At 39.6% G+C, this 21,309-nt stretch overlaps 2 protein-coding genes across 2 annotated transcripts in view; one reads left to right on the forward strand and one right to left on the reverse strand.

The window, feature by feature from the left end:
- Positions 1 to 21,309, reverse strand: part of cfap77 (cilia and flagella associated protein 77) — a 156,047-nt gene that overhangs the window by 30,800 nt on the left and 103,938 nt on the right. Inside the window, exons 5-6 of the mRNA XM_063073483.1 lie at positions 6,519 to 6,624; positions 5,127 to 5,228 (exon numbers count right to left, since the gene is read on the reverse strand). Of these exons, the coding sequence (XP_062929553.1) occupies positions 5,127 to 5,228; positions 6,519 to 6,624 (208 nt within the window). The remainder of the gene's footprint in view (positions 1 to 5,126; positions 5,229 to 6,518; positions 6,625 to 21,309) is intronic.
- Positions 1 to 21,309, forward strand: part of LOC134359809 (transcription termination factor 1-like) — a 153,046-nt gene that overhangs the window by 3,509 nt on the left and 128,228 nt on the right. The gene's annotated exons all lie outside the window — the stretch shown is intronic.

Genomic DNA, 21,309 nt, shown 5'->3' on the forward strand with positions numbered 1-21,309 from the left:
CGCACATCTGCTCTCACTCCATCCTCCTGCCACCCCACTAGGAATTGGGTTCTCCTTTGTCCTAACCTACCACCCCACCAGCCGCCAGGTCCAACATATTATTCTCCGTAACTTCCGCCACCTCCAATGGGATCCCACCACTAAGCACATCTTAACCTCCCCCACCCCTGCTTCCCTACGCGACTCCCTTGTCCAGTCGTTCCCCCCCATCCCTTCCCGGCACCAATCTCCCTCCCGGCACTTATCCTTGTAAGCGGAACAAGTGCTACACATGCCCTTACACTTCCTCCCTCACCACCATTCAGGGCCCCAGACAGTCCTTCCAGGTGAGGTGACACTTCACCTGTGAGTCGGCTGGGGTGATATACTGCATCCGGTGCTCCTGGTGCGGCCTTCTATATATTGGCGAGACCCGACGCAGGCTGGGAGACCATTTCGCTGAACACCTACGCTCTGTCCGCCAGAGAAAGCAAGATCTCCTAGTGGCCACACATTTTAATTCCACATTCCATTCCCATTCTGACATGTCTATCCATGGCCTCCTCTACTGTAAACATGAAGCCACATTGAGGTTGGAGGAACAACACCTAATATTCTGTCTGGGTAGCCTCCAACCTGATGGCATGAATATTGACCTCTCTAACTTCTGTTAATGCCCCTCCTCCCCTTCACACCCCATCCCTTATTTATTTATTTTATATATATTCCCCCTTTTTTTTCTTTCTCTCTCTTTTTCTTCTCCCTCTGTCCCTCTCACTATAACTTCTTGCCTGCTCTCCACCCTCCGGGCTCCCCTCCCCACTTCTCTTTCTCCCCAGGCTTCCTGTCCCATGATCCTCTCCCTTCTCCAGCTCCTAGCTCCAGCCCTCCCCTCCTGTCTTCTCCTATCATTTTGGATCTTCCCCTCCCCCTCCCACTTTCAAATCTGTTACTATCTCTTCCTTCAGTTAGTCCTGACGAAGGGTCCTGGCCCAAAACGTCGACTGTACCTCTTCCCAGAGATGCTGCCTGGCCTGAAGCGTTCACCAGCATTTTTCGTGTGTGTCGCCTGGGTTTTAAAGCACTATTCTAAAACACTGCATGCTGTTTATATGATAGGTCTGAGATTTGATGTTCACACTTCTGATTACAATGATTATCACATTATTTTAGTGACCGTTGCAGTACAATTCTCAGGCACAATTGGTCCAATGAGACGAGTTAAGAGAAAAAACCTCTGATCCTACCTTTGATTACAATCCACCAGTAAAAAACAAAGATGTTAAACGAAACATGCAATAAGGTAAGAACTCACTGCACCTTCCATACACTATACAGAATAAACATACTTGATGGGATTCCTGGCATAATTTACATATTACTATTTAATTACAAACATTTGTATTTATGGTTTTATTACTATTTAATTATTTATGGTGCAACTGTAACAAAAACCAATTTCCCCCGGGATCAATAAAGTATGACTATGACTTCTCCTTTCTCTTCCTACATGAGCTAATGTTTTGCAGCATAAAGCAGAAATTCTCTGGATCATAAGATGGCCATGTACCCATCACACTATGTACCAATAAGTGCAGAACACCCGGTAAAACAAATAAAAAAACACAAAGCAGGAGAAATGTCATCCTTATACATTCAGTAACCGCTTTATTAGGTACATCTATATACCTGCTCGTTAATACAAATATCTAATCAGCCAATCATGTGGCAGCAACTCAATGCGTAAAAGCATGTAGACGTGGTCACGAGGTTCAGTTGTTATTCATACCAAACATCAAAATGGGGGGAAAATTTTGATCTAAGTGACTTGACCTGGAATAATTGTTGGTGCTAGATGGGGCGGTTTGAGTATCTCAGAACCTGCTGATTTCCTGGGATTTTCACGCTCAGCAGTCTCTAAAGTTTACACAGAATGGTGTGAAAAGCAAAAAAACATTCAGTTCTGTGGGTAAAAATGTCTTGTTAATGAGAGAGGTCAGAGGAGAATGGCAGGATTAGTTCAAGCTGATGGGAAGGTGATAGTAACTCAAAAACTATGTGTTATAACAGTGGTGTGCAAAAGAGCATCTCTGAATGTACAACATGTCAAATCTAGGTGGGTTACAGCAGCAGAAAACTATGAACATGTGCTCAGTGCCCACTTTATTAGGTACAGGAGGTAGCCAATAAAGTGGCCACTGAGTGTATTTCTTTCAAAGTGAAAGGTGTAGAATGTTATTGTTCTTCAGAATGCTTACTGTTAATTTCTTGATGCTTGTAGTTATAACTTAAAAAACATTTATTAAAAACTAATAGCATTTTCAAAGAACTTTGTCATATTGCCACTCAGCCAGTGAACTAACTGCATTGCTGTTATATCTGTATTGGGGATCCCTTCACTAGCCCTTTTTCAGAACAACTGGTGGCTATTTTTTAACCTTTGTTACCTTCTAGCCCTGATTAAAATCTTTATATAAAAAAAACCTGAAAGGCATTCAATGATAAAGAATTAAATCTAGCAATACATCTGCAGTTTCAAATGGAAATTGCTGTTTCTTCCACAGTCAAAGGCAAACTTAAAAACCTGTCACATGCCTTTAAAACAAAGATGTTAGTTCTTATCCCTGATGATACGATGGACCGAGCAATGTAAAACTAAAATACAACCAGATTAAATTTACCTTGGAAATTTAAATTTCTCTTAGGATCTGTTGATACCATCAGATTCCACAATTTTTCCACAGTATTGTGATGCAAATTTTTAAAAATGTTAGATGTAAAATTTTAAAAAGTAAGCTGAATATCTGATGGTGTGACCTCCAGCGCACTTTAAAATCATTTCTCATTGTCTGCGTAAGTAGCATCTTTACCATGATGAAACTATTTGAACTAGAAGTGATATCACATAGTGCTTCTTCTTCCCAGCATTTTGTGGGAGAAAATAGACTTTACTCAGATATCTAATGAGCATCTCTGGCATGAATTACATCTGCAAGGCTGACACCATCCCTCTGCATTGCTCTTTTAAACCCTCTGATTCCCTCACCACTGCACCCACTTAGACTCTCTGATCTGCTGTGGCCATGACCTCTATCAACCATTCCTCAGATAATGTAACCTTCCACCCTCCCCCTAAAGTATTCAAACTATTGATCCCGAAAGAAATCAGACAGACCCTAAAATCTGATGATCAGCCACCTAACCTGGTCATCAGCTTCTATCCTAGACCCAGATCTTTGAGGGGATCCTGGATCCAGCACTGAATGTAGCCTTGATCCTTGTGGAGGATTCCTAATGCCAAGAACATGATGAACCTGTCTTTCCATTCCACTTTTCATGCAGATCCACCTCGGGCATTGGTCCTCATCTTAAAGTCCTCTTTTGTACTTGTGCCTCCCTAAACCCATACTCGACCAAAGGCCAGAGATGCTGGTGGAATCTGAAATGTGGCATTCTACAATCTTCACTCACTGCTCTTTCTAAGGATACCTCAGCTAACTGTCTTTCCTCTCTGTATGTACACAGTTCAAAAACTTGTGTGTTTTGGTTTAAGTCATCACACATATCTCTCTCCATTAAGCCTCAAATTAAACTCCCTCATTAATTGAATACCAAATAAGAATAAATTTAATGGAATATAACTGAAAAACAGCTTCAATTATATATTTTTTTAAACTGCAGATGTTGGAAATCTGAAATAAAGACATAAAAATCTGGAAATACTCAGCACATTGGGCTATATCTGTGGAACAAGTAACAGGAGTAACATTTTCGGTAAATGATCTTTGTTGGAAATTCATTTGAGTTTATGAATGGGGCAATATTTGTAAGCTGAGCCCAAATCCAGCTGTGGAGTTTGAGCCTGTAGTCTTAAATTTTAGTAAGCTGTGTGATATTTTACCCTAAGAATCATGTGTGAGTTATGAAAAGTAATAGAGTGATAAATGAATAACAGTGACATTAAGATTGCAGGGGAATCTTGTTAAACATGAAAAGCTCACTTTCATAGATTGTTAAGAACAAAGCCATTGAACAATATTAAGGGTAATAACAAACAACTATTTAAACTAGTTCAAAGAATCAATTTAAACATGTACACACAAGAAAAAAAAGGGTTAGATATACTCAGAAGTCCAGGCAGTATCTACAGGAAACAAATAAGATTTAACATTTCAGGTTGAAGCCTTTTGTCAGAATTGGGACTTTCCTACAATAAGTAGTGATTTATGGAAAACTTAATATTTAGAACAGTAATGCTGTGTTCTTACTGGACATATTACACCATTAGTTGAGTTATCATGTTTTCTAGCTATGTTGTTGTGGGAATTAGAATTGTATAGAAGTTCATTCTCTAGCTCAAAGAAAGACCAAGCAACATACAGGGAAGTGTGAGGTGCTCCACTTCGGGAGGACAAAAAGGGTAGAACTTACACAGTAAACCGTAGGGCACTGAGGAATGCAGCAGAACAAAGGGATCTGGGAATAAAGTTCCATAATTCCTTGAAAGCAGCATCATAGGTATATAGGGTCATAAAGAGAGTTTTTGGCACACTGGCCTTAGTAAATCAGAGTACTGAGTACAGGAGTTGGGATGTTATGTTGAAGTTGCATAAGACATTGGTAAGGCCAAATTTGGAGTATTGTGTGCCGTTCTGGTCACCTACCAACAGGAAAGGTATCAATAATATTGAAAGAGTACAGACAGAATTTAAGAGGATGTTGCCGAGACTTGTGGACCTGAGTTATAGTGAAAGATTGAACAGGTTAGGACTTTATTTCTTGGAACATAGGAGACTGAGGGGAGATTTTCCACTGAGGTGGGGTGAAATTAGAACTAGAGGTGATAAGCTAAGGGTGAAAAGTGAAATATTTAAGGGGAACCTGAAGGGGAACTTCTTCGCTCAGCGGGTGGTGTAAGTGTGGAACAAGCTGCCAGTGGAAGTGATAAATGCAGGTTCGACTGCAACATTTACAAGAGGTTTGGAGAGGTATATCGATGTGGGGAGCATGGAGGGATATTGTTCAGGTGCCAGTCAGTTTGACTAGGCAGAATAACATGGACTAGATGGGCCTTTCTCTGTGCTGTAGTGTTCTATGACTCTACCACGCACAGCAAAGCAATGAAATACAAAAATCAACTATCTCACCTTTCGGTAGCGAAGCGGGTGCACTACTGGTGGAGGGTCTACCTGTGGTATGGCTTTACTCAGGAATGCTGCACGAGTTTGATAATTCTTTATAAAGCGAACCTACAAACACAAAACCCAGATACATGAAACTACAAAGTTTGTACTAGAATTATATATTCCATCACCAGACCAAGCCTAGTATTAGTAGGCAACATGTATTATTCAGTGTAGAACAATATGTAACTATTTTGAAAATTCAATCTCCTATAATAAATAAGTGTGTTTTCATTTAACATTTAAACAGGAAATTTGTACAGGTGACCCCATGTTGTGGCCACTTAAGTAAAGGAAATTTGTTTTTACAGAATTTGCATATCACTGTCCAAAATTTTGAGCTAATGAAATAAAATTCACTCTTGCAAAAAGAAGTAAATAATTAAACACAATTTTGGTTTTTCAGCTCCATTTCCTTCTCCCTTGTATAGACAATATGCTGAGGACTATTTTCTAGGACTGCAAACCTGCCTCCCACTTAAAGTGGGCATCGTCTGTATTTTCACTGAAATGCTTCTTCGTAGTATAACAACTGTAAACATTTTTTACATTATACTGGAAATTTTTGGTTTGCAAAACTTCTGTTTTTGACATATAGTTACAATGAAGAGCTACAGGATTGTATGAATATTAATTTTAGTATGATATTTTCCATTTCTGATTTTAATGTAACTGATACATAGCGAAAGGAGGAACATTTAGGATATTGCCTCAGTATAATGCAATATATTCTGTAATACAAAACACTTACTAAATATTAGAACTAACACAGTGTATTAAGCTCCTTAAGATGTTTGATCTGAAAGGCTTTATAAATGCAAGGGTTTATTTATCCCCTCAGTTCTTCTGGCTCTGATAAACAGAAACATTGTCTAGAATGTCTATTTCTTTACAACTCAAGTAAACCAAACTTTAAATTAACTTCTATTAAGCCAATTTTAAAAATGACTTTTTCAATGCATTTAGAATAAGAGTTTCCTGATAAGACACAAGACATAGCGGCATTATTTTAGGCCATTCAGCCCATCGAGTCTGCTCTGCTATTCAATCATTGATATATTATTCCTCTCAACTCCATTCTCTCACCTTCCCCCAGTAACTTTTGATGCACTTAATAATCAATAACCTATCAATGACTGTTTTAAATATAGCCAATGACTTGGCCTCCATAGCCAGCTGTGGCAATGAATTCCACAGATTAACATATTATGCATGTAAACCAATGAGAATTATTTGGAACATAATGTAGAAAGAACGTGACTTAGTCCTCCTAAGCCTGGCTTGCTTTAACCATGCATCATTCCCACTCTTGATGAGAGATGTTATTTGTTTAATGCATTTATACTGTAAACAAACCTGATGAGTCTTTTTTTTCTTCCTCATTTCATCTAATACTTTCTGTTCCTCTATCCACTTTTGCTGAAATTTATGTTCTAGCAGATCAAACATAGGGGTTGAAGGCCTATGGAAAAAGTTGTAATGTCAATTGACAAATATTTCACTGACTTTTTTCTTTTGTATAACTGTGGGAAAAATGAGGTTGGTATATGGCTGCTTCCTAGAATATAATGAAAAAATAATCGATTAGATTTTACACACAATGTTCACAACTGGAAAAATTATGTTCCATTTTATGATGCAACATAAAATTTCATACAATAATATTTCTCTCTTGAAACAACACTCAATACTCTTTATTTGCTCAGTCTAACTCCAAATCTTGGGATTCCCTTCCCGTGAGCACTAAGGGAATACCTTCACCAGATGAACGACAGTAATCCAAGAAGGAAGCTCATTATCATTTTCTCCAACATTTAGGGATTAACAATAAATGACGGCATTGACAGAGAACACTAGGACCCAAAAAAAAATTTTTTTAAATCACAAGTCATTGTGTCAAACTCTGAAATGTTTAATGAGAGCTATTTCTATCTGTGTTCATTAATAATACTGCTTACAATTATTGATACCTTCCTTACTCCACCGAATGCTGTTGTTAAGCTGATATAAAATGACTTTATAATAGGTAACTAGAACTGATACAAGTCGAGTGGTTTAGGAAACATAAATGATGAGGCAGTACGTTCAGCTGCCTTTGGTCCCCGAAGTCCTGAGATTAAGCTATGCTTGGAATCACCTCCTGCGACTTTCAACTGATTTTATATTCAAACTGTTTATTTTTTATGTGTATGTATATTAGATGGGGGAATGGTGGTCGATGGATGGTGGGGTTAGATGGAAGGGGTTTCATTATACCTTTGATCCGATATTTTTAAACAAAGCATTGTTTTGTACAGACAATTACTTGTTTTTTTTTCTTCCATTTCTATACTCTACAGTACCACCAGTAAAATAATTACTCAATATGATATGATTCCTGTTGGTTTACTAAGAAATAATATGATATACTGCATATACTGGGAAGTGCACAGTGTGATCTGGGTTATATTGAGAACTGAGTGTATTAGCTATCAAGGAATGACTCTGAGGTGGTAATAAAAAGACCTGGATGAAGGAAAAATTGCCGCTGAATATATTTAATGATGTATATCTGCAACACTGTCAGAAATGAGATTATTTGGAATTAGCTACTTTGGAGTCGTCCTTATAGTTTTGAAATAATAATAGTGATATAATAGGGTACTGTTTAGAAGTTGAAATTTGGCTGTATGTTTGGCTGTGGTCATGTATGTAGTTGAATGATGTTGTACAAATATATTTTATGCAGTTAAAACTTGCTCACTAAAGGAGCAATGATTCCAGTATTGTCATGACAGTGTCACTGAGCGATAATCTGTGGTCGATTACTAGAAATACCAAAGTATATGCCACATTGGTAATCTCAAGCAGCAGCTCCAACAACTGAAACTGAACAATTAAATTTACAGTTATTAGAAACTCCACTGCATAGGAGTTGCTTGGAAGATTTATTTCGTGCATTTCTCAAAAAATGTAAATATAGAGTAAAAACCTTTGTATAAATACAGGATCAAAGGAGCTAGCATATACAGAATAATCATAAAAAGAGCTAATTAATGCTTTAAAAATGTTTCATGGTTCAATACACTTCTGTAATTGTGCTGTTTTATTCACTAGTAAAGATTTGTAGAAAATCTTTCTTGCAGATGTATATTAGAAAAATATATGCGCATATTTTGCAAAATGCAAGGGATTCAAGGAATTAATGTGTTTTTCTTATTTGAATTGTGAGGAGTCACTATTATTACTGCCGACATGTTCATAATATAATCACTAATATGTATTCACCTTTAGTACCTGAATGGAGAAACTCAAAATCTATCCATGGTCCATTCTATCTGACTCACAGCTGGGAGAGTGTGCAATGTTGTAACACTGTCCCTCTGGGGCCAGGTACACAATGCAGGTTTCCACCTGCACACTGCATGCTTCTATTCAGTTAATTGTTCCCTTCTGGCCCAGTCTGTCTGTACTAACAAGGACAGTAGCAGGATGGTAATTGAAGTACTTAGCAATACACACATGAACAGGATACTGTGACTAATTAGGGGAGGAGGGCCATTGGGCCTTTTAATTGTTTGTGGTTTATGGGAAAATCTTAAAACGAAGAAGGTTAAAATATTCATTAGGGGTGTGCAATAATGTATCATTCAGTTGTGTGTTCCATAAAGATCTCTATGCACTATTAAAGCAGTTATTATGATGTAGTACATGTACTGTGGATCTACTGATATCGACCGCTTGTGACATCAGATAGATATTCCTTTTGTCAAGAAGGAAATTTCAGACTACAGATGTTCAGTACATGAGAATATTCTTGTTATATTAACAGCGGGAATAAAATCAAAGCTGATGGTAGAGGATAGATTCTGTCTACAGTGACTTTAACAATAAAATCTAAGTTGAGACAAGTCAAATTTTTGTTTGAAAGCATTGAAGATGTTAACACTCCAGAAATAATAAATTTGGTAATCATAGAGACTGGATTTGTCAAACAATATATTTCATGTTCCTGTTTAACTATTCAGACAAAAGCAGTTTTATACATATATTTGCAAAGCAAGACTAGGGGAATAATGTCTTGTCCAAGATATTATCTTTTGTATGACATTCTAAACCGAGACTCCATTTCCCACAGCAAATGGACTTAAAAGTTCCCACACAACAATTCAATGGAGATCTTTCCCAGCGTGTGCCTCAGCTTTTATCTCAGATTCAATATCACTAAAAATTGACTACTTTCTCATCTATCTTATTGGTGTTGTGGGATCTTCCTGTATACAAATTTGCCACATTTGCTGACATAACATTGTGACAGTACTAACTTAAAAGGACTGTGTAAGTTTTAAAAAAAAGACTTTCTGATGATCTAAAGTTTGCTGTAGAACATAAGTCTTTACTTCCTTTCCACCAAGTTTAATACCTGAAAATTCATTCCTGACTGATAGCAACAAATAAACAAACAGCAAAGTCAATGAATTGGACAGAATGCAATTTCCGCAGCACGGTGAAACACAATTCACTGTAAAGAAGAGTAAAGAATTTAGTCATTACTTTATGATGCACAATCAGGGATGAACTTTTAAGTTCAAACCCCTTTGTTTAGAAGACTCCATCTGTCACTTTCGTCACACATTGATAATGCAGTGATATATTGCAAGTCATGTACCTGAATGGAAAAAATGTAGAATATGCAACAATAATTGAATTCACACATGGCATTGTTCAAATGTTCAAAAGGTTCGGGAGGAACTTTATTACAACGAGGAAAAAAGTTAGAATGCATAGCAAGCACAATAAGAGGGAGAGAATTGAAATAACAGAAGCTTGGTCAAAATGGAAAACTTACAGGTTATTTTGAAGACAGAAGAATGGGCATGGAGAGAGTGGCAGATGGGGGTAGGATGCTGGATGATGCATTAGCAAGGCAGAAAGGACTGAAAAAAGAATTTCAGAGATCAAGACTGAAGTGCTGAATAAACACTCATCTTTGTTGAAATGGAGAGCAGAGAGATGAAGAGACATCTACTTGTAAAGAAGCAGGATTTTGTGCAAAGACTGAAGGAAGGATAAACAAAATTACTACATGATGTTATTTGGAAACAAATGCAAGGAATTTGGAACTGCACACCAAGAAACAGGAAGCGATATTCAGGCTAATTTGGCATGGGTGAGAAGAATGGCAACAATTCAAATATGTTTGGGTTTGTAGCAAGTTACTGTATAATTGGAGGCTAGGTGATGAAAGCTTGGAAGGAGTTCCAATAATAAAAGTTCAAAGAAAAATGGTAAATATTGCAGAAGTGAAGGCTGGAAGTTTCAGCAACAAAAATACTGTGGAGATTGACACTGAACTCAGGGCTGTGCAGTGTGTGTGGTTATGTATCTCCTAACGTGTTGGTTGTTAGGTTGGTGGATCAACCCCAAAGGCACAAAAAGGATGTCAGAAACTGAAATGGATAGAGACAGTCTCAGCATTGTTCAGCTGAAGAAAATTTTAGTTAACCAAGTTTGTGAAATCCATCAGGTACTTTGATTGATGTATTCATCTTTGCATCAGTGGATCAGGTGATGAGGTCAACCTGGGTGTTATCTGGATTTATATGGAAGAGGAAGGTATACTTCCAGATTACATCAAATGACACTTTAAAAAAAATACAACATTCTTTATCTATAACCATCCTAAGAAAAGTGTATATTTTATGATTTGATAGAACTAATGACCTTAGATTTGCTGCCCTTTTAAGAATCTGCCTGGTGACGTTAAATCAATTCCCAGCATAGTATTTCGAATAAGACAAAAGAAAAGATTTAGTGGATTATGATAGCTCCAGTACTTTCCCCAGGTTTATTTTCAATGTAATCTCTCTTAAATCAGTCGACTTTCTTCAAGAAATTTGATTCTAATTGCATAAAAACCTAATGATTAAAATAAAATTCTATTATATGGAAATATTCAATATTGGATGAAAGAAGTTTGATCATCTTAGGAACAAAAAGACATTAACTGGCTCAACTCCAGCACTCCTACCTCTTCCACAAACTTTATCCCATTGAATACCCTTGAGTCTCTCCACACCAATCCCAATCTCACTATCAAGCCTGCTAAGGGGGTGCTGTTGTAGTGTGGCAGAATGACGTGTATCTTGCTGAAGCAAGGTGGCAACTCTCAGACACCTCCTCTTACTTACCCCTTGGAAAGGATCCCACTCTGGATCAACAGGTCACTGTCTCCTGCATTATCACTAATCCCATCAAATCTGGAGATCTCCCATCCACTGCCACCAAATTAATAGTTCACTTACCCCACATTGCTCATTTCTACCTCCTAGATAAAGTCCACAAACCTGACTGTCTGGATAGGCCCATTGTCTCTGCCTGCTCCTGCCACACTGAACTCATGTCCGCATACCTTGACTCCATTCTATACTCCTTGGTTCAGTCCCTTTCTACCTACATCTGCAACACTTTACATGCTCTCGATCTCCTCAGTAACTTTCAATTCCCTTGCCTGACCCCCTCATTTTTACCATGGGTGTCTAGTCCCTGTACACTTCTGTCCCCCAACAAGAAGGCCTTAAAGCACTGTGCTTCTTTCTCAACAAAAGACCCTTCCAGTTCCCCTCCACTATCACCCTTCTCTGTCCAACAGAACTGGTTCTCATCCTCAACAACTTCTCCTTCAGCTCCTCCACTTTCTCAAAACTCAAGGGTAGCCACGAGTGCCTGCATGGATCCCAGCTATGCCTGCCTTCTTGTTGGCTATGTGTAACAGTGCATGTGCCAAGCCTCCCTGATAATACTTCTCAGCTCTTTCTGTGCTACACTTATGACTGTATTGGTGCTGCTTCATGCACCCACGCTGAGTTAACCAATTTCATCAGCTTTGCCTCCATCTTCCACCCTGTCCTTAAATTTACTTGTCCATTTCTGACACCTCTCTCCCCTTTCTCTATCTCTCTGTCTCCATCTCTGGCAACAAATTATCTACTGACATCTTTAACAAACCTGCCAATTCCCATGGCTATCTGACCTCTTCCCACCCCGACACCTATTGCCTTCTCTCAGTTCCTCTGTCTCCACTGCATCTGTTCCCAGAATGAGCTTTCTTTTCCAGGACATGAGAGAATGGGATTTCCCTCCTTCCATCACTGATGCTGCCCTCACCCACATCACCTCCATTTCCTGGATATCCGTGCTCACATCTTCCCACCACCTTAACAGGGATAGAGTTCCTCTTGTCCTCACCTACCAGCAAACACATTTTTATTTCCCCCAAACTCTTCACTTTCTGCAGGGATCACTCCCTCTGTGATTCCCTTGTCCATTCATCCCTCCCCAATAATCTCCCTCCTGGCATATATCCCTATAAACGAATCACTCCCTCTGTGATTCCCTTGTCCATTCATCCCTCCCCAATAATCTCCCTCCTGGCATATATCCCTATAAACGAGAGAAATGCCATACTTGCCTATTCAGCTCCTCCCTCACCTCCACTAGGGCCCCAAACAGTCCTTCCGGGTGAGGCAACACTTCACCTGCGAATCTGTTAGGGTTGTCTATTCTATCTGGTGCAGTCTACATTGGAAAGGCCTGACTTAAACTGGGGGATCACTTTGTCGAGCCCCTCTGCTCCATCCGCCAAAAGCGGAACTTCCCAGTGGCCAACTGTTTTAATTCCTATCCCTATTCCTGTACCAATATGTTGGTCCACGGCCTCTTTTTTTGCCACGAAGAGGCCAGTCTCAGGGTGGAGGAACAACACCTCATATTCTGTCTAGGTAGCCTCCAACCTGATGGCATGAAAATTGATTTCTCCTTCTAGTAATTTTATTTTCCCTTTTCTTTTGTTCTCCTCTCCCCCCTTCCCTCTTCTTCCATAAGGTATAGGAGTAGAATTAGGCCATTCAACCCATCGAGTCTACTCTGTCATTCCATCATGGCTGATTCCAGATCCCATTCAACCCCATACACCTGCCTGCTCGCCATATCCTTTAATGCCCTGACTGATCAACTTCTGCCTTAAATATACTAACAGACTTGGCCTCCACCACAGTCTGTGGCAGAGCCATTCCACAGATTCAATACTCACTGGCTAAAAAAAAGAAACATCCTTTCCACATCCACCCTATCTAGTCCTTTCAACATTCAGTAGGTTTCAATAAGATCCCCCCGCATTTTTCTAAATTCTGGTGAGTACAGGCCCAAAGCTGCCAAACACTCCTCATAAGTTAACCCCTTCATTCCCAGAATTATCCTCATGAACCTTCTCTGGACTCTCTCAAATGACAACACATCCTTTCGGAGATATGGGGCCCCAAACTGTTGACAATACTCCAAGTGTGGCCTGACTAGTGTCTTATAAAGCCTCAGCATTATCTCCTTGCCTTTATATTCTGTAGCCCTTGAAATAAATGCCAACATTGCATTTGCCGCCTTTACCACAGACTCAACTTGTAAATTAACCTTCTGGGAGTCTTGCACAAGGACTCCTAAGTCCCTCTGCACCTCTGATGCTTAGTGTTCCATTTTCCATTTCCACTCTGGCCTATCATCTTCCCCTGTTGCCCCTCCTTCTTCCCTTTCTCTCATGATCCACTCTCCTCTCCTATCGGATTCCTTCTCCAGCCGATTACCTTTCCCATCCACTTGGCTTCGCCCATCACCTTCTAGCTTGTCCTTCTTCCCCTCTCCCCACATTTTATTCTGGTGTCTTCCTCCTTTCTTTCCATTCCTGATGAAGGGTCTCAGTCCAAAACATCGGCTGCTAATTAATTTTCATTAATGCTGCCTGATGTGCTGAGTTCCTCCAGCATTTTGTGCGTGTTGCTCTGGATTTCCAGCATCTGCAGAATTTCTTATGTGTAAAAAATCTACATCTATTTAAGTATTTAACTGTCACTTCTTGGTGCACCAGTTTTTATGATAATTTCATATACTGAACAATTTTACTTCTGTCTAATTACATTTGTTATCGATGAATTAGAATCGTAGAGTCATGGAGCCCTACAGCACGGAACCGTTCTCTCCATTCCTTCCATCCATGCACTTATCCAAATTTCTCTTAACTGTTGAAATCAAAACTGCAGCCAACACTTCCGGCGACAGCTCGTTCCACATTCTCACTACTCTCTGAGTGAAGAAGTTCCTCCTCAGGTTCCCTTTAAATATTTCACCTTTCACCTTTAACCTCTAGTTCCAGTCTCACCAAATCTTAGTTGAAAAAGCCCAATTATATGGGGGATTGTTATCTAAAGGAGTGAAAATAAGGGGTGTCCCATCTATCTTTTGCTGCTTGATGACCTTCCTTCCATCTTATGATCAAAAGTGGATGTTTGCTGATGATGATTGTACAATGTTCAATTCTGTTTTCAGCTTGTCAAGTAATGCGACAGTTCATGCAGCAAGAGCTGAACTAATAAATGGCAATGATGATCACCAAACGCAGAAGTCTAAATATGCATTCTTGATATTTAAACGCATTTCCATCACTAAATACTCCTCCATGAAAATCCCAGGAGATACCATTGATCAGAAATTTCAATGGACGATTCATATAAATACTGTGGCCACATAACGCAGGTCAGAGATGAGTATTCCATGGAAAGTTATTGACCTCATGACTCCAATCATCCTTCAAACCTTTCCTCATTTGCAGGCACAACCAAGGAATTTGATAGAAATATTCTTTACTTGACTGGCCTTGATTGCTGCTCTAACAAATCTCAAGAAGTGATATGCATCCAGGAGAAAACAGTCCATTAGATTTCTATTGCATGCATCATCCTGCCATTACTGTTTTCATCGCTGTGAAACTTAGACCACAAAGTATATCTTTTACAAAAAATGCAAAACAGTTACTCATAAAGGCTTGCCCAACAGCATCACCTCTAACAACAAAAAGAAGAAAGGCAAAAAAAACGTATGAAAATATCACCACCTGCAGATACCACTTCAAACTCTAATCATCCTGATTTGGAAATACTGTATATTATTGCTATTTTGCTAGATCACAATCCCGGATCTCCCTGTCCAAAAGCACTGTAGGGTTATCTTCATTAGGATGACTGCAGTACTCATGAAAGATGTTCACTGCCACCTTCCCAAAGCAATTAAGAATGGGTGACAAAAGTTGGCCTAGCTGGTAACATCAACATGCTAAAAAAAATTAACAAAATATTTTTAAAAAATGACAAAAACAGTTTTAATTAATTTGAATGATGTAAACTATCTCATAAGGACATGTCAAGACGACACAAGGCACACACTTTTGGCATTGGTATCTATTTATATCCAATGACAGATTCAGTGAGTTGAACAATGGTATGTATTTAAATAGTTGTCCAAGTTAGCATCTTTCTACAGTAGTTATTAAGTACTGACTAAAGTGAAATTGATTTGAGTGCATTGTTAAAAAGTCTATCAATGCCTATTTAAAAGCGAGGATTTGACAGAAGTAAGCATTCAATGTCACATTAGAAAGGCTCCTCCTGTACTTATTCTTTTAAACTCTAAGTGTGAATCTATACAGCAAGGTGGAGAAACACTGTCATTTCTCAGGTGTCTATGATTTAGCTGCTGTTTTCTGTCGCAATCTCTGTCGTATGCAAGCGGTTGCTTGTAAGTGCAAGCGCGTGAGTGTTGCCGGGAGCTGATTGGAAGATCCCATGGGGCTGAGACCCTGGCTCATCCTCATTAGTGTTGACCTTGGTAAGAGAAAGAGGCGGCTGATGGATAGTATGTGCGGTGGACAAGTCCCCTGGGAGCCACTATCTTATCTATTATTGTACTCTTCCCACCTCCCTGACCCTCCCAGTTCTGTACACCACAGGCATCAGGGAGGGAATAAATCTGTGTCTGATCCTGGAAAAAAAAAGGACAGAATAAAAATGTCCTTTTTTATGAGGGTCAAAGACAAAATGTAAGAAATAGAATATTATATGCAAAACATTAATAATAGGTAGCATGCTATGATCTGAAGCCATTTTTAAATACCAGACTATTATTTTTTAAATTCAACCTATTATTGTGTTTTTGCACTTAAAGGACCCAATTTGAGAGATTTTAGAAAACCGTTTCTGATTTGTAACCATTCGGAACTGCCTAAGCTCCAAATGTAGTGACATCATTCAGATCATACTGAATATAGCAGACTACCCATCAGCTTAGCTGTCACCATAACAAGGTTTGAATTTCATGAGGAGTTGCCAGTCAAAGGAAATCACGAGCATTAATGCAGCTAGTTAATGTCCTCTTTGTTTTGAGCACAGTTACAAGGTTTCATTTTCTAAGAAGGAAACAGATCACCTCAAAAATTATGTATATCAGTTATACAAATGCTATTTAAAAATTTTTTCAGCACTTAGCTTTTTTTCCTGAATAATTTCAAAAACAGAATTTGAATAAAAATAAGATCGTACTTTCGCTGGATCAGTGACTTAAATGTAGTTGAACTACATAAAGCAGTGAAATCCCAGGTTGCATCTAGAGGAATATCTGTGATAATATGTGGAGTTTGTACCAGTTCATAGGGTTAAATCAACAAGGGAAGGTTGATTTGAAAAACAAAGTAACTGTAGATGCTGGAAAGCCAAACTAAGCACAGAAGATGCTAGAATTCTTCATCAACTCAGGCAGCATCTGTAGGGAGAGAAGCATGTTAATATTTCAGACTGATGGTCTTTCATCAGACAATATCAGGTTCCTAACCTTTTTTATGCCATGGACCAATATCACTGAGCAAGTGTCCATGGACCCCAGGTTGGGAACCCCTGATTTAATCAGATGATCTGAAACATTAGCTTTGTTTCTCTTCCCATCAATGCTGCTAACTGCTGAGCACTTTATTTATTAATTGATTGATAGATACAGCTCAGAACAGGCCCTTCCAGCCCAATAAGCGGCACTGCCCAGCAGCCTACCTACTTTAACCCTAGCCTAATCACAGGACTATTTACAATGACCAGTTAACTTACTAACCAGTATGTCTTTGGAATGTGGGAGGAAACCCATGTGTTTACGGGGAGGACGTACAAGCTCCTTACAGACAGCATCGGAATTGAACTCCACACTCTGATGCCCCAGGCTGTAAAGGCATCATGCTAACTGCTACACTACTATGGCTCCTACGATCAAACAGGTCATAGTTTGTTTTCAAAATGTGTTGGAAATCTGGCATGATCCAGTGACAGCAAATTTTAACCCTCCAAAGGGGTGGTTTGGCAATTAACCTATTGAATTTCATTTGGAGGGCACTTAACAGCAGCTTAGTTTTTATGCAGCAAATATATTTCAAGAACTTGCTGAAGCTTTGAGGTAAATTCATGGCAACAGTGCAGGGCCAATGAACAGTGGCTAAAGAGTTGATAATAAACACTATAAGCCTCAAAACTAATTTCTTGAGTGACATTCTAAAATACTTGGTGACACAAGTTGCAGATCCTGGAATCAGGAGCAACAAACGACCTGTTCGAGGAACTCAGTGGATCACACAGAATCTGTGGAAGGAAAGGAATTGTGAACATTGATTTATCAAGCTTCCAGTAATTGTCCTCCTCCTTCCAATTCCCATTTCCCTCTCTCACCTCATCTCCTTAGCTGCCCATCACCTCCCTCTGGTGCTCCTACCCCTTCCCTTTCTTCTATGGTCTTCTACCCTCCCCTGTGAGATTCCTCCTTAAAGGGCTTTTTCACTTACCAACTTCTCAGCTCTTTACTTCACGCCTCCCCCTTCCCAGTTTCACCTATCACCTACCACCTTGTACTTCTTCCTCCCCTCCTCCCACTTTCTTGTTCTAACTTCTCGGGGTTTTTCTCCAGTCCTGATTGAGGGTCTTCGCCCGAAATGTCAACTGTACTCTTTTCTATAGTGGCTGCCTGGCCTGCTGAGTTCCTCCAGCATTTTGTGTTTGTTGGGTCATTAGGTTTTTATACAGGATTATGACCCAAAACTTCAATAATTCCTTTCCTCCCACAATTGCTGCATGATCCTCTCAATTCTTCTAGTAGGTTGTTAATTTTAAGACAGTTCCATCACAGCAGTTAACTGCTGATTTTTTTTCCTTGAAAAACTGTGGAGGAAGTTTGGATAGAATTTGTGACAACTTTAGTTATCTTTGCTTTTTGGTTCAAATATTTTTTGACCTGCTCAACTGCTAAATATAGTTAGTAGCTTTCTATGGAGACATCAATATGCATGTTGCTCAAGCCATAATTAGTAGATCCCACAGAAGGCCTGGAATGGACATCCACAACTCCAGGAAGAGGAGACATAAAACACTGCAGATGCTGAAATCTGGTGCAAAAAAGAAACCAAATTGCTGGAGGAACTCAAAGGGTCAGGCAGTTGGTAAGTGATTTCCAGATGAAGGACCTCAACCCAAAACTTTGTCTGCCTATTCCCTTCTCCAGATCCTGCCTAATCCACTGAATTCCACCAGCAGTTTATTTCTTGCCCAGGAACAGCAGCCGTCTACAGCTTATCTATTCACAACTGGACAAAACAAAGGGGGATCATGAGTGAGAAGGAATAAACTTGAAGTTTCAAAGCTAAGTCATTTTACAATTTTCATAATGCACCTGATCACTCTTCACATGCTGGTGTCATCCAGTCTAGAAGAGCAATTTGGTTAGAAGAGTTAGAATTACTTTAGCAAGGCCTTTCTCAAAGTCCCGCATGGGAGGCTGGTCAAGAAGGTCCAGTCATTTGGCATTCAGGGTAAAGTAGTAAATTGTTCGGATTGGCAAAAACATCTCCTCCACAATCTCCATTAGCACGTGAACCACAGGGATGTGTGTTTAACCCCCTGTTCTACTCGCTTTATACCTATGACCATGTGGCTAAGTATTGCTCCAACACATATACAAGTTTGCTAATGACACCACTGTTGTGGGTTGTATCAAAGGTGGTCATGATTCAGCACATAGGAGGGAGATAGAAAATTTGGCTGAGTGGTGTCAAAACAACAACCTCTTACTCAATGTCAACAAGACCAAGGAACTGATTCAGGAAAGGGAAACCAGAGGTCCATGAGTCTGTACTCATCAGAAGTGGAAAGGGTCAGTAACTTTAAATTCCTGGGTGTCACTATTCTCAGAGGACCTGTCCTGGACCCATCATATAAGTATCACTGTAAAGAAAGCACCTCAGCGCCTCTACTTCCTCAGAAGTCTGCAAAAACCTTATCAAACTTCTATAGACCTGTGGTGGAAAGTGTGCTGACTGGCTGCATTACGGCCTGTTATGAGTGCCTTTGAGTGGAAGTTCCTACAATAGGTCGTGGATTCAGCCCAGTACATCATGGGTAAAGACTTCCCATTGAGCTCATCTGTATGAAATGTTACTATGGAAAAGCAGCATCCATCATCAAAATCCTCACCATCCAGGCCATGCACTTTTCTTGCTGCTGCATCAGGTAGAAGGGACCAGAGCCTCAGGACTTGCACCACCAGGTTCAAGAACAGTTACTACCACTCAACCATCAGGCTCTTAATAAAGGGATAGATACATTCATTCTAGCTCTGATGGTCTCACTCTAAGGACTATTTATCTTGTTATTTTATGCTAACATTATTGATTGCTATTTATTTATATTTGTATTTACACAGTTTGTTGTTCATTGATGCTGTTTAGTTACTGTTCTATAGATTTGCTAAGAATGCCCGCAGGAAAAAGAATCTCAGGGTTGTATGTGGTGACATGTATGTACTCTGATGATAAAGTTTACTTTGAACTTTGGATTTGACATTTGCTTCATGGGAGAAGCCAGAGAGTAGGAGTAGATGGTTGCCTTTCTGACTGGAGTCTTGTGACTAATGGTGAGCCACAGGAATTGGTGCTGGATCTGTTGTCGTTTGTCATCTATATCAATAATCTGGATGATAATGTGGTAAACTGGAACAGTAAGATTGTGGATGACACCAAGATTTCATGTATAGTAGACCGCAAGGAAGGCTATCAAACTTGCAGCAAGTAGGATCTGGACCAGCTGGAAAAATGGGCTGAAAAATGGCAGATAGAATTTAATGCAGAAAAGTGTGAGCTACTGCACGTTGGGAGAACAAAGCAAGGTAGGACTTACACATTAGGGCACTGAGAAGGGTGATAGAACAGAAGAATCCTGGGATCCAGATCCGTAATACTTTGAAATAGATAGAGTCATAAAGAGAGCTTTGGAACATTGGTCTTCATAAATCAAAGTATTGAGTATAGGAGTCTGGAATGTTATGTTGAAGATATTCAATATACTGGTGAGGCCAAATTTAGAGTACTGTGTGCATTTCTGGTCACCTACCTACAGGAAAGATATCAATAAGATTGAAAGAGTGCAGAGAAAATTTACAAGGGTGTTGCTGGGATTTGAGGACCTGAGTCTTAGGGAAAAGTTGAACAGGTGAGGACTTTATTCCCTGGAGTGTAGGAGAATGAGGTGAGATTCGATAGAGGTACACAAAATTATGAGGGGTGTAAAAAGGATTAATGCAAGTAGGATTTTTCCACGGAGACTGGGTGAAACTAGAATCAGAGGTCAAATGTTAAGAGTAAAAGGTGAAATATTTAAGGGGGACCTGAGGAGGAACTTCTTTTAGAGGGTGCTGCGAGTGTAGCACGAGCTGCTAGCAGAAGTAGTGATCTGGGTTCATATGCAATGTGTAAGAGAGGTTTGGATAAGTACATTGATGAGAGTAGAATGGAGGGCTGTAATCTATGGGATTACGCAGAATAACCATTTGGCAAGGACTAAATGAGCTGAAGGGCCTATTACTGTACTGTTGTGCTCTATGACTCCAATTCTGTCATCTAGAAAATGTGAAATCCCCATCTCTCCATCCAATCATGCCAACAACCATCACCTGCCAGTTTATACTTCTCTCCCTTTCACACCCTCATATCCTGTACCCTTCCTTTCCATTCCAAGTGGATGAAGGGTCTTAACCTGACAACTGTTTATTTCCCTCCATAGATGTTGCCTGATCTGCTGAGTTCCTCCATTTTGTGTGTGTTGCTCCAGGTTTGCTTGCTCTCCATGCTGATTGGCTAAGGGCTAGAGAATGACCTGGAAGGAAGAAGAGATCCATGAATGAGAATTATGGCATTTGTTGAGGTGGATGGAGTATATCTTTTGATGGTGGCTTTAAGGGAAAGGCATGATGTTCATAGTTCAGAGAT

The sequence above is a fragment of the Mobula hypostoma genome, chromosome 21 (genome assembly GCF_963921235.1).
Source record: "Mobula hypostoma chromosome 21, sMobHyp1.1, whole genome shotgun sequence".
In the NCBI taxonomy this organism is placed as follows: Eukaryota; Metazoa; Chordata; class Chondrichthyes; order Myliobatiformes; family Myliobatidae; genus Mobula; species Mobula hypostoma.